This window comes from Lepidochelys kempii, chromosome 7, assembly GCF_965140285.1.
Source record: "Lepidochelys kempii isolate rLepKem1 chromosome 7, rLepKem1.hap1, whole genome shotgun sequence".
NCBI lineage: Eukaryota > Metazoa > Chordata > Testudines > Cheloniidae > Lepidochelys > Lepidochelys kempii.
Window position 1 is genome coordinate 60418136 of NC_136386.1, and position 14496 is coordinate 60432631.

Genomic DNA, 14496 nt, shown 5'->3' on the forward strand with positions numbered 1-14496 from the left:
ACACCCCCTGGCTCTGACATGCACTTGGCAGGGGCGTCTGCAGGGAACACCAGGTGGAATGGGCAGTGACAGCAGAATCCCTTCCACACGGCTGATGTGGACTGGCATAATACACTCCATATGAGCCGGTTTCACTGCTACTGGGTTAACCAGCTGTCCGGTGACTTCTGCCTCCAGACATGCAGACTGTTTGGGGGGGCCCAAATCCAAAGGTTCTGCAGTCTCCCAATTTCCCTGGCGTGCTTTGTCTCTGGTCCCTTGAGAAGCCACACTGGTTGTTTCTTGTCCCTCTGATTTTTCCAGGATCATTGTCCTTAGCTGCACGTTATTTAGGGCCCGTTTTAGGACTCAACTGTCTTACCTCTCACTCCTGAATTTCGATCCTTCTCCCCATTGCATGTAGAGGTCTCTGGGGGCCATATTCTGCCCTCCCTATTCACACTGAGTAGCCCCTGGCTCAGGGGGAATCTGACCGTAGCTTTCTTCATTCCCCCACATGTGCTTTGTGGACACTTGAAACCCCTGAGCTGTGTCAGACTGTATAAGTGCAATAACGTTCCCAGTAAGGTACAAGAGACACACACCCTCAGGCAGGGCATTAACCAGACAAGATGGGTCAGGAAGACACCCCCACTCTCTCCCCGGACAGCTTATTCCAGACATGCCCATTATGCTTTCTTGCCCCTCCCTCTGCAGCCTCTGGTCCTGACTATTGTTGGGTACCAGACCCTGGGCTGTTGGTCCGGTGTGCTGAGGCCATAGCCACATCCACACCTGTACAAACACAGCCTGGTTTTCAGTCCAGTCTCAACCTGACCACCTCTTTGACAGCCATGGGTTAGTTCCTGCGGTGACATGTGCCCAGGGTTGGTTAAAGCTGTTAGGTGCATCTAGCTGTGTCTTTGCATCCACAAACCGAGAGCCCGGTCTGAAAACCAGGCTCATGATGCATTTCCTTTGCCCCCTCCCCCTACTCAGATTCCACCTCATATCTTCTGAGGGGAAAAAGAAAAAAAAGAAAAGAAAAAGAGAACGAGCTAATGTGTCTCTGAAGATCAGCTTCATCTTATCTGGGAGTAAACCCGCTAATGTGCATAAATGTAGGGTGATTGCACGGCATCTCTGCACAGCCGAGTTAAGGTTGTTTGGATGCTTTTCCATATCCTATTACTATGGTAGGATTTCTGTTAAGTTAAACTTTCCCTCTGAATTTCCTGGATTCATAACACTTATTTGGGGGATAATTGCACCATCCCTATAATGTTTTTACCCTAATTACTGACGTACTCTTAGCCTTAACTCCATCTTGGGGTATCTTTTGGTTTGCAAAAAATCACAACAATTAGATACAACAGCCTCAATAACTGTGTTAAATTATAACCTAATTTCTTCAAATGGAGTCTATCACTTGATTTCAGTGAGTTTTAACTACATGGGAAGCCTGAAGAGGCTGGGCTGTTCTAATAAGGCCATTTGGGACAAGAACCTGTCGGATGCAGCATGTTTCATTTCCTAAAGGACTCGTTTGTAGTTTAATTTTAACTTCTACACTAATGTATGGGTACATTTGTAAATTCCCAGGCAATCCATTCGATACTCAAAGGCTGCGCGCTGAGGATATGGTGTGCTCTTCCAAAGAGGATGTGTCCCTTGTATGAGCGCAAAACTCAGCTCGGTCTTAACTCTGGTGTCCTCACCAGCATCTTCCTGGTGTACTGGTGTATTCTGTTCATTGGCCTGGTCCCAGAGGCCCATTTCTCCCCCAGGTTCCCGTGGGATATGGAAAATTCCCTCTGGCATTATAAAAACCAGGACCGTGACCTAGTCACATTCAAGTCATGTACCTGAATGCAGCATGCTCTGGTAGTGGGGAATTCCTGCTTCCCGTACGGAGCTCTGCAACACGTCTAAGCATCAAGGTGAAATAAATGGCCATGGGATCCACGTAGCACTCACCTAGCATTACCTAGGAATCACAGTGAAGGGAGTGGGCTGGCTGGCCACTCTTTGGAGAAACAGAAGGGGCTGTGTTAGAATCCACTGGGTCTGCCAGAGCAGTTGGGTCTGTTGGGGAGTGGAGGAAGCCCAAGTCGTCTTCAGAAGCTGTGTGACCCTCACAAAGTTTCCACTGGCTCTGAGTTCCACCTGTGAGTTCCTCATAAGTCTGGGAGCTGCAGCACATCCCCGCACGGAGCGGGGTTGCGGGGAGGTCGGTCCCAGAGCTGGGTGAAAATTTCCAGTAATTATTTTACTGAAAAAAGGCAGATTTAGATCAACCAAAACATTCTGTGAATTTGTGTTGAATTCGCTTAATTGTTTTGATAAATAAAAATCCCTCCAAATAAAATGTTTCCTTTTGAGACGACGTCTCATTTTGAAATGGATTTCAATTTTATTTTGGAAAAAAAAACAACTGAAAAAGGTTAAAGCTCTAAAAATGAAACTAAATGTTTAGTTGGACTCAAAACCATTTTTGGGGAACATTTTGGTTAGGGCAGCGAACTGGAAAATCAGGTGTTTGCAGAGCTCTGACCGTGCCCTCATCTACAGTATACAACCCCTGTGGGATCAGGGAGTTTGCACCGGTGCGGGTGATGGAGAGGCCAGAGGCTGAGCCACAGAGGCTGGCTCTGCACAAGTGGCACAATCTGGAATGGGCAGAGATGACGCAAGAGATCCCTGTCTTCACTGTCTGACTCACACCTGGGCCCTGGTGCTTTAATGCAGCTGTAAATAGCAGCTCTCACACTATGAGTCACAGCCAAAAATAGAACTTCAGAACCAACAAGCCAGCCCCCACAGGAAGCTTTCTGTTGGAGGAAGCAGTGAAAGTTCTTTGCAGCCACTGCTGCAAATAACATCAGACCTTGCACCGCCCAGAGCCAGCCAGGCAAGGTCTGGAAGTGAAAATGAGCCTTCTCTTGCTGACTTTCTCTCTTCATATCCACGCAGACTGGGTGCCTGGTCTTAGCCGGTGTGCCTGAGGCAGGTGCTGTGACACTGCCCGTGCTCTGCAGCACCAGCAGCAGCGGGCATTTCCATCCCATGCTGTGGAAGGAGAAGCGGCTTTCTTGAGCGATTTATAAATGATGTCACACACGTTCTGTCAGGGCCAGTTCCTGGGGGCCGTTTCTCCCCCAGCAGGGTATGAGTAACTTGCCAGTGACGTCACTCTATCTACTTATCTTGGGTCGACATGTATTCCCCACCCCGCAGCTGCAATGGCCATTTGCTTCCCTCTGGAATCCATAGAGACCAGAAGGGACAGTTCTAACCATCCAGTCTGTCCTCCTGCCCACCACAGGCTAGTGAGCCCCCCTCCCGCCAGTGACTCCTGCAGGCAGCCCAGAACATGCAGTGGAGTTAGAGCAAATCCCTTTGAAAGAGACATTCTTTCCAGACTCCAAGTGATGGAGAACCCTCCATGTCTCTAGGTGAGCTGTTCCAGGGACTAACTAACCTCCATTTAAAATGTGCTCCTTATTTCAAGTTTGCCCGGCTTTAGCTTCCATCCACTGGATCTTGTTCTCCCTTTTCTGCAAGATTAAACAGCCCTCTATTATTAGAAATTTCTGCCCCAAGGAGATACTTGTAGACCATGATCAAGTCACCTCTTAACCTTCTCCTAGATAAATGAAACAGACTGAGTTTCTTTAGTCTGTCACCGCAAGGCAGGTTTCCAGACCTGAATCATTTTTGTCGCTCTCTTCCAAACCCTTTCCAGTTGGTCCAATTGATCAGAAGTCCAGACACCAGACCTGGACGTGGTATCCAGTGATGGTCCCACCAGTGTCATATACAGAGGTAACACCTCCCCTTTTGCTATAAGGTCTGTGTGGACACCTGGCCTGGCTATGATGGTGGTCTCATCAAGGCAGGGTACCCTCTCTCATTGTCTGTCAGTGCCTTCAGGTTTGGGGATTTTTGCCAAAAATTTTCATCTGGGTTCATGCCAGTTGTTCTGTTTTGTTCCCTTTCCTTCCAGCTGACAGGGTTGATTCTCATCACGGTGGCCTTCCTGGCCTGCCTGCTCATGCTGGTCATGTACAAGGCGCTGTGGTATGACCAGCTAAGCTGCCCAGAGGGCTTTGTGTTTAAGGTAAGATGACCCCTGTCTCCCTCCGGCCTGTTTCAGTTATCGCCTTACTGATGGTGGTGCTGGGCAAGGAAGAATGCTGCTATCTCCTCAGTGTCAAATGTTTGCGTTATGCTGAGCCCAGGCTCGTGTATGGGCCCCAATCTTGCCTGGTACTGAGGGCCCTCCGCTAACCATGCTCTCGGCTTTGCAGGATGAGCTCCCTTTGGGACTGTTGGGAGAAGGCCAATTGCCAAACCCCGACACTGGCCTGTCTCTCCCAGTAAGTGTCTTGTAAGCAATGTTCACATGGAGGTGGAGTTGAGCGTGGGTGAGCGGTGTAACCAGCTGGTCACAGCCGCTGGCTGTGTTCTTCCTTGGGACACCCCACATCCGCAGGCATCCTCCAGAGGGACCCCGGCAAGCATCTGACCTGCAGAGCAAAATGCCTGTTCCTCTTGACTGGGGCGAAGTGTCCCATGAGCGATCTGAAGGAGAGATCTGCTGATACAATTTGCCCAGTGGTACAAGCATATGGATTGGTGTAGCGATTTGCCTACCTTCTTCTGCTACTGCGATGCCCAGAACTGAACTTGGTGCTCTTGTGTTGTACCTGTCTATCCCCAGGGAATCTGAATCAGCTCCCTCTTCTGACTTGATGCCCTTTTGTATGCAGCCCAAAACGTAGGGGCTGTTTTACTGCTTTGTGTGGCAGCTCACTGGGGCTGTGCTTTCCAGCACACTTCTAGCTCTCCCTCCAGGGCTTTTTTCCAAGCTCACGAAAGCTTATGCTCAAATAAATTGGTTAGTCTCTAGGGTGCCACAAGTACTCCTTTTCTTTTTACTGAGTACGTGTGTATCACACCCTCTCCCAACCACTGGTTAGCTTGCATTTGCCCAGGATCAGTCCAGTGTGTTATTTCTCCCCCTTGGCAGCACTCTGGCTTTGTGAGCCATTTGCACACCATTGCTGTACACACCCAGACTGGCCTCCAGCTGGTGCCCCTGCTGGGCGATTTCAGAGCGCAGTGCAGAGGTGCAGGATGCCACTAAGACTGGCCCTTTCCCAGTGGAAACATGTTTACTGCTTTGGGAAAAGAAACCCTGTGTCTGTGCCACAAGCAGCAGAAGCCAAGTGGGTGGTTTCATGGGGCGGAATATCCCCCCATCTTCAGGCCGGCAGGCTGTGACTGCTGGGCAGCTGAGGTACAAAGGGCGGGGGGGGAGGGGCTCCAGGGTGTGGTGTTGGAGCAGAACTCTCCTTGTGCTTCCTCCCGGTGAGCATTGACTCCTGTAATTGGCCTGTGGGGGGGAAGGGGGGAGGGCAGAATATCAGAGGGATGCAGCCTGCCATGTCGGGCTGGGGGCGGGTGGGGGGCAGTAAGGAGAGACCATGCCGAGGGCCCAATTCAGTGCAGGGCTTTTTGCCAGTGGAAGCTGGTGCTGACCCAGTGGGAGGAGCCCACCTGGAGGAAAGTTCACAAGGAGGGGACAGCAGTGGCACAAGGTGCCAACAACTCCGGTCCTGCCAGGGGCCCATGGCCACCCTCAGTGCTGCTGTCTGGGGAGGGGCATGGCCAAGGCAGCTGGGGTAGGGCTGGTCAGAAATCTTTTTTGATGGAAAATTGGGGTTTTGAGGGAATGAAATATTTCATGGGAAGTGCCTGGTTTCCAAGGAAAGGTCCAGAAACGGGCAGCCTGAAAACCAAAATATTTCCATTGTGAGGTGCTGCCAAGGTGCCTTGTGGGCATTGTAGTTCGGGTGCCTCTAGCTTCCCATTCTCCTCTCTGGTCAGGCCACATTTCCCTAAGTGAGGGGTGTGAAGGTCGAGTGCTGACGTGCTGTGTGGGTGGGGCGGCACATGCTCACGCCGTGAAGAGAGCACTGTGAAGCTGGGATGAACTGTGGGGTGTCACCCAGATACCCAGGCTTCCCTCCTCTCTCGCTGATCACACACTGTAACCCACCAGCCAGTGCATTCGCTTCGTGTCCCCCTCCATGCCCAGTCCACACAGGTTATGAGTCTGTGACAATCCGAGCCTGCGGAGTCTGGCTTCTCAGCCCAGGCTACAAAGATTCGTGTTTAGGGGCTGTGCAGTAGGCAGCCTGGCAGGTGTAATGCAGGGCAACCTGCTGCTGCAGCCTCCCCTGGCGGTACCTAATTCTGGAAAGTCCAGGAGAGGCAGGGAGTGTTTCGGGGAGTGATTAATGGCACAGAGGGTGCCACAGCAGATGACACTAAGCTGCGGGGAGAGGTAGATACACTGGAGGGTAGGGATAGGGTCCAGAGTGACCTAGACAAATTGGAGGACTGGGCCAAAAGAAATCTGATGAGGTTCAACAAGGACAAGTGCAGAGTCCTGCACTTAGAATGGAAGAATCCCATGCACCGCTACAGGCTGGGGACCGACTAGCTAAGAAGCAGTTCTGCAGAAAAGGACCTGGGGATTACAGCAGTGTGCCCTTGTTACCAAGAAGGCCAATGGCATATTGGGCTGTATTAGTAGGAGCATTGCCAGCAGATAGAGGGAAGTGATTATTCCCCTCTATTCGACACTGGTGAGTCCACACCCGGAGTACTGCGTCCAGTTTTGGTCCCCCCACTACAGAAGGGATGTGGACAAATTGGAGAGAGTCCAGTGGAGGGCAATGAAAATGATTAGGAAGCTGGGGCACATGATTTATGAGGAGAGGCTGAGGAAACTGGGGTTATTTAGTCTGCAAAAGAGAAGAGTGAGGGGGGGATTTGATAGTAGCCTTCAATTACCTGAAGGGGGGTCCCAAAGAGGATGGAGCTCGGCTGTTCTCAGTGGTGGCAGAGGACAGAACAAGAAGCAAGGATCTCAAGTTGCAGTGGGGGAGGTCTAGGTTGGATATTAGAAGGGTGGTGAAGCACTGGAATGGGTTACCTAGGGAGGTGGTGGAATCTCCATCCTTAGAGGTTTTTAATGCCCGGCTTGACAAAGCCCTGGCTGGGATGATTTAGTTGGGGATTGGTCCTGCTTTGAGCAGGGGGTTGGACTAGATGACCTCCTGAGGTCTCTTCCAACCCTGATATTCTATGATCCCTCCAGCTGACCGCTAAACAGGGAGAACTGCTCTTTCAGTAACTTTCCAATGGGATACAATGTTAACAGACACAGAACTGAATGAGGCATGTCATTCAGCTACTCACACCCTTCTGAAGGGTCGACCTAGAAGCAGTCCCAGCACCATAGCTTCTCCCTCTGATTCTCAGGCAGGGGCAGCTCCCCTTCTCCTCAATTCTGGGAACAGCTCAGCTACTCCAAAGCTGGATGAAAAAAGTGTGAAATTAGCAAACAAAAACTACATTCAGTGGCAGTTAATGTTGCATTAAGACTTGTCACTAACCCAAACCCTTTAAATGTGACCTCATATCTATTATATGACCAAATCAGCCCATCTGACTGTCACACATTCCATGCATTTGGGAACATATTCTGTCTTAACACAGCTGAGATCACTGGTAAGGTTTTGTGTTAGATGCAAATTTGATGCCGTTGGGGCCTGTGCAAGTATTGGCTGAAGATGGAAGTGAGCTCTGTGGAGCATTGGAGGTGGCAAGGAATGCAGGAATCTTCCCACTTAACTGCTTATTTCCAAGCTTTTAAGTTTTTGGACGGATGGGATATGTCCTGCATCAGCCTGAACTGTCACTAAACATAGATTTTGTTTGTTGTTAACATGTATGATAAGTTACACACATCGATGCACAGACAGACAGACACACACAAGTTAAAAGAAAATTAAGGTTGCAAAGCCAAGCACTCAAAAGTTAGGAAATGCCAGAATGAAGACTGCCTGTACAACCTTAACTCTGCCCCCTTGTGCATATGCATTCTGATACAGTTTGTAATGATGTGATCACAGACTATTTTTTCCACAGGAGGCAGTGGGGAGATGTGAGGGGATGGAGCATGCTCAGTGGGGGCAGAACCTTTGGAGATTTGCCTGCTAACATCTATGAAGTTTCTATGGAGCATGTGTGAAATGCGATTTTTTGAAGGTTTATAACTTGGCCAAATTTAAAAAAGAATTTGCTAACCTGGGCAAAGCAGTTCTCTGAAACAGCTGAACTGTTTTGACTGAAATTTCCCTCCCAAAATCAGCCTGAGGCAAACAGCTGGCAGGGGAAATGTCAGGCCTGCTTGGCCAGCGTGTTGAAAAGAGTGGGAGCTGTTGGTTTGTTGTGATGCTTCCCCAGCAACAGGCTCAGGGAGCAGTGGCAGGGGCAGGCTGTGTTGGGCGCTCCATCAGCACAGCACAGACTGGCCTGTTGGGAGGCAAGTCAGCCAGGTGAGGGGTGGACAAGGGCAGGCCCCAGCTCAACATCTAGCCCCCTGGAGAGTCCCAAGAGTCAGAACTATGAGGGGGCATCTAACCCAGCTCATTGGGACCAGTCTCAGATTCCTCCTGTATAGTGTGCCATGCAAGACCCATAGAGCTCGGGGTGATACAGGGGGTCCTGGCCCCAAAAACTGCCCTGGCCTCAGTGGGGCCGGGATTTCAGCCCCGGGGTCTTTTGGGGGACTTGTCTGTCCCCAGCAGCGTTTGTGTGGGGATCCCTGCCTAACTCCAGCAAGTCCTATGGGACACCATGGGCTGCCCAGTTCTGCTCAGCCAGTCTGTGGAGACTGCAAGGTGCCCAGCAGTGGCCCCCTTCCCCCACCCTCCTCCACTTGGCCAACATGGACAGCATAGACCATCTTCTCATGGGTCCCTGAGCACAGGGTGTCCATCTTCTCTGAGGGCTTCAGAAAAGGGGCAAAAGCAGGGAAGATGCACTGAGCTGGGATCCAGGAGCGCATAAGTTCAAACCTCACCAATTCCACTCACTGCTATTGATATCTGTGTGCATGTCACAGCCCTGATTATTGGCCAGTGCTGGGTGCCTCGGCTGCAGTGAACAATCACATGCCCATTACAAACAAAGGAACTGAGAGCTTGCTGGAGAGGCTCCCCCGCCATGTGACAGCACTGCTGGGGCAGAGATGAGGCAGAAGGTCCCCCCGTCCTTCCTTCCCCCTTTAGCCCCCCTACCCTTCCCCATCTACCTCCCAGACCATGTTGCCTCCCACGCTGACACCGTTGAAGCTAATAGTCTAGGTTTACCCCACTCAGGCAGGCAGGATTTGGCCCATCTAGCACATTAAGGACATCTGAGGCCTCTCCCCACTAGGATAAAAGGCAAGTTTTAAAGACACGCTCCCTAGCAGGCTTGAACTAATATGTTCTCAAACTATAGGGCAGCCAGGGCAAGTTGCAGTTAACACGTGTTAGCTGGTCAAGGTGAACCCTAGCGGGGAGCCACCAGCAAACATGGGTTAAAATGCAATCTGCCCTGCCTGCACGAGAGTTTTAAACCAGGTTACTTCAAAAGGGCTGGCTGCCGTGTTTAAACATACGCTTGCTGTCCTGGCATGGAAAGGCCCTATCTGACGTAGGACAGCAGCCGGGATCCTGCTACTAAATCACTTAGAGGCTTTTGAAATTCCCCACTGTGCTCCTTCCCTGGGCGGGCCCAGCCTTTCTCTTGTCCTAACTCCTGCGTGTGCTTCCTGTGGGGAGAGCGGCTCGATGAGATTGGGGACCCCTCAGAAGCTGGAACCAGCTCTGCATAAGATGTTTGCCGTTAAATCCCAAACTCAGGGGAAATCACCTGGCTTCAGGAATTTGGGATTGTCAAAAATTCTCAGTTGAAATGATTTTTGACAGAAAATGGGGGTTTGGGCTTTTCAAGAAAAGTGCCTGTTTTCTGTGGAAAAACCAGATACTCCCAAAATGAATATTTCAGCATGGGGATCCTGATGCAGGGCCTCAAGAGAGTTGTAGTTAAGATGCCTCAGGTCCCAACTACTTCATATCTTCTATGGGCCAGGCTCCCTGACCAGATAATATCTCCCATAATGCAACACAGCCACGAACTCCCATGATGCGGCTGCCTCCCAGCACCAAGAGGGGGATCATGGGGGACGTAGGCAGGCAAGGGAACCCAGCATATATAGGGGAATGGTCACCGCGGCAGAATTCAGAGCCCACCCACCCTGTTTCCCAGCTCGGACAATTGGACAGGGAGCAGAATTCTGCTTCCTGGTGCAAACCAGAGGAACCCGTGTTGTCAGTGGAGTTATGCCAGTGTAAAGAGATGCCGCCCCAGGGAGTGGATCAGCAGGCACTGCAGTGGGTTGAGCTATCTGCATCCTTTCTCTTGCCACATGGAAGAGCATGACCCAGCACAGTTATTGGTTACAAGGGAGCTTGGGGCCCAGCCAGTGTCACTGCTCCCTCTGCTCTCTAACCAAAGCCTGCAGGTCTCATTTGCTCATGGCATTTTCTGCTCTTTTCCCCAGCACAAGCACTGTACTCCCGCCGCACTGGAGATGTACTATTCGGAGCAGGAAGTGGGACCCCAAGGAAGTCTCTACACGGCCATTAACCACTTAAATCAAGGCAAGAAAACCATCCCTGAACTGCCATCCCCTTGGTTACCGGTCATTAATGCCTTGAAGGAAGGTGAGAAAGGCAAAGAGGATCCGGCTGGCATTCAGCAGTAAGGGACAGGAGCCAGACACACCTGGACTGTGGTTCCGGGAGTGCGTGTATTAACTTCAAGGAGAGTATTAACCCATTCAAAGCTAGTTTTGTGTCCCAAATCAACCAACAAAAAGACAATGCTGAAAGGGCGCCTAGGGCAGGAACAAAATTGTTTTCTTTCTGGCACAGAGAAGAGATTTTGCTCCATTCTGAGAGATGCCCCTCCCCCAATCTCTTGAGCATAAAAACGTTGTCTGAACGGTTATTCTTTGCTTTTCTTTATTTCTGTGTATTTATAACGGGGGCTGCAGGGGGAATCTGTCGGCGCGGTGCCCGAGTAGCCATTAGAACGCCATGCCATGCCAAGGCTGAGATGCGTTTTTCTGCACCTCCATGGATAATTTGAGATGGACTGAAGTAATACTCTTCTTCGTGCTATATAGGGGTTAGCTTTTGTCTGCACACATTGCATTAGCCCCAGAAGGACCTTTCGGTCCCTGTCCAGTCGTGTTTCGTTAATGGTTTTTTGACACGGTGGTTGCTGAGTGCCCATGACCACCTTCATGGCAGGAGGGAAGAAAATAGGCTATGGGCACACCACAAAAACAGCAACCTTTTAGAGCAGCTAAGTGCTTCAGCGTTGCTATCCAGTGCTGTATGGAGGCAAATGTTAACACGCATTGCACTTTAATTTGAGTTAAGCTTTTAAATGTCATTTATGCTTCGCTAGTCTTGGTTGCAATTTGATTGCTAATTACCAGGCTAAATCTGACACCATTTAATTACATTGCTGCTGGCTAGGGTACCTTTTTTGTTTGGTCATTAACACATCTTCAAGGCTGTAGGATCTGGTTGGTGTGAAATCATTGTACCACTCTCGTTTGCACCGTGTGTTTGTCTGTGTGTGTGTGTGTGTGTGTGTATACTGATTTTAGGCCCTCGCGTTGTGGAACATCATTGGCGATTTTACACCACTTTGTACATTTTTATAGAGATTGTGATTTGTCACCTTGCAACAAAGCATTTCCAAGTGCCAAAATGAATGTGGTGATCAGCAGCTTTTCTGTAAGTAAAAATAAATGTTCATCTTCACCGTGGCTTATTCATTCTTCTCCCGGTTGTAATTGGTTTGGGGGGGGGGGTTTGAGTCTTTCTTTGCAAGAACTCAGCAATGCTGACAGCTGTGCCAAGTCCAGCCACCTAACACGGAAGTGTAAACAGTGATAATCAAATTCACTGTCACTGCAGCATGGTCCTGTGTCAGGAGCCCAATGCAGTCATTGCTCTGGCATGGGGAAAAGTGCCATGGAATTTAATAGCTTCAGAGCTAGATTTTAAGGCCAGATGGGACCATTCTGATCACTCAGTCTGACTTCCTGTATAGCACAGGCCAGAGAGCCTCACCCAGTGACTCTTGCACCAGCCCAGAACTCCTGGTTGAACTAGGGCATGTCTGATTTTAAGGAATGCCCCACACAATTGTCCTCCCTGTTGAAACATCTGTGCTGTTAAATATTTCATTTGCACGCCCCCAGGTTCTTGGTTTTGGGTTCAATGCAAATCTGAAAAGGGCCAGTTTTGCTCGTTTGGAGTCTGAACCCAGACTCTGTCCAGACTGAGCCTCAAAATCAGAGCCCAAACCCTGGGCTTGCCCTAATCTATATTCAAACACTTCCTTACTCCCTTTCTGCTGTAGGAGTTGCTTGTACAACAGAGTGGTTGGGAGAATGCCCAAGGAGAATCAGCCTCCTCAGCCTTTCCCCAGTAGCAACAGGCTCTTAGCACCTCTGGGGCTGCCAGGTGCCACAGAGAAGGTTTACAATGCTGCAGGGTTGTCAAGATTTTTCAGTGCATGCCGCCGGGTGGGCTGTCTCTCTCTCTAACCTCTGGCTTCGTTCGTTATTATCCACTTTTGGAACTAGAACAAAAGTCATCCATGACCGTGACACACTCCTGGCTCTGATGCTGCACAGCACTGAACAAAGGAGCCCAGTATGGTCACTCTGTTTCACAGAGAGGGGGTGTGGAGAGGTAGAACTCGAACCCATGTCTCCTGCCTTAGCCACAGGCCCACATGCTGCCTGTGTTCTTTAGCTGTTCCCTGGAGTGATGGAGAACCCCTAGCTCCATGGTGCTGACCCACGTAACAGCTAATGCAATAATATGAGACCTTTCCAATCATCAGTGTGCCCTCTAGGGCCCAGTACAGTGCGGCAGGGAAAGAACAAACACTCCCTCAGCCAGCCGCTAAAGTCACTTCCTGCACCTTTGGAGTTTGTCGGTGGGTTCTCCATCTGGTTTTCATCCTTTGCCAAAGATGACAGACCAATCCAATTGCACTCCCTCCCTGTGCGCAGACAGAAAGGCTTTGAGCTGTACTTGGCAGGGAGACTTTCCGAGTCTTGGTAAAAGAGCCCAGCTTCTTGAGTCCGCTTTTGACTTTGCATGTTTTCATTGGTCCCTCCATATGGTGACCCAGAAGGGAGTCTCTCATCATCTTCCCCTGGGCTTGCAGCCAGGAAGAGCCCACTCTGGGTCTATCATTCACCTGTGGGGGAGACACCCCGCTCTCTGCAGTGATGGGTGGAGATCAAGATTCCCTGTGAGACCCTCTGGTCTGTCAGCTGTCTTGGATGTCCCTCCCCAATAGGGTTAGGTATCATTCACGTTTACATGGAAAACTCTTCTCCCAGCATCTGCTGAACTCCTTGTCCCCAAAGCAGAGTTCAGCGTGCTTGTGCCAAGTGCTGGCCGAGCTGGTACAGTCATGCAGCAGTTGGGAGCAGGGAGGTTTCAGGCAGGTGGGAGATATGCACAGCTTGCAGAAGTCTCCACTTCTTGCTCTCTGAAGAGCACCATGCAGGTGCCCCAAGAAGGGCTGTGGCTAGAACACGGCTCCCCTTTGGAGTTCCAGGCATAATCCACACAGATCTGTGCTCTGTCCTCTTGGCTGCCTGGTGAATGAGGAATAGAGAGCTTTGGCAAGAAGTTTTTTGCACTGGATACAGGTGGCCTTGTTGAACCTCAGGACTGGTGGAGAACCAAGAAGTGACATATGCTGGTAGCTGCATTTTGTCCTGTATGCAGAGATTATAGCTACAATTCCCAGCAATCTCCCCTTCTTTTTCTCTTCTGCAGAAGTTCCATGGACTTGCACAAATTTCAGGCCTTCTTAAATAAATAGTTCACAGTGGAGCAAGGTAAATAGCAGGGTCCCCCAAGGATCTGCACTAGGACCAGGGCTGTTCATCTGGAAAAAGGGGTAAACAGCAATGTGGCAAAGTTTGTAGATGTCCAAAGCAGACTGTGAAGAGTTACAAGGGAGGGGTCTCACAAAACTGGGTGACTAGACAAAGTGGCAGATTAAATTTAATGATGATAAATGCACATTGGAAAACATAATCCTAATTAGAAAGATAAGGTGGGTGAGATAATATATTTTACTAGACCAACTTCTGTTGGTAAGGGAGACAAACTGTCGAGCCACATGGAGCTCTTCTTCAGGTCTGCTTTCCTATTAGGCAAAATGGTTAAGGATGCAACCCCATGCCCTGGGTGTCCCTAAACCTCTGACAGCAAGAAGCTGAGAGTGGATGACAGAGGACAGATCACTCGATAAATTGTACTGTTCTGTTCACTCCCTCTGAAGCTGCTGGCACCAGCCACTATCAGAAGACAGGATACTGGGCTAGATGGACCATTGGTCTGACCCAGTCTGGCCGTTCTTATTTCTTTCTATGTACAGTTATATTTACATGTAAATAGACAGGAAATGGAGATAGGTACCTGATACTCCATGTAATGACATGAGTGCAGTAAGAAAGCAATTTGAAGTACTCTGCTCAGAAATATACACTAACAGAAT

General features: G+C 49.9%; 1 protein-coding gene across 2 annotated transcripts in view; it reads left to right on the top strand.

The window, feature by feature from the left end:
• The window catches only part of CALY (calcyon neuron specific vesicular protein), a 42820-nt gene extending 31097 nt beyond the window's left edge, over positions 1-11723 (top strand). For both annotated transcript variants that reach the window (XM_073353108.2, XM_073353107.2), the window contains exons 4-5: positions 3986-4099; positions 10448-11723. In XM_073353108.2, coding sequence (XP_073209209.1) covers positions 3986-4099; positions 10448-10651 — 318 coding nt within the window. In that variant the 3' untranslated portion in view covers positions 10652-11723. The remainder of the gene's footprint in view (positions 1-3985; positions 4100-10447) is intronic.
• The last annotated feature ends 2773 nt before the right edge of the window (positions 11724-14496 follow it).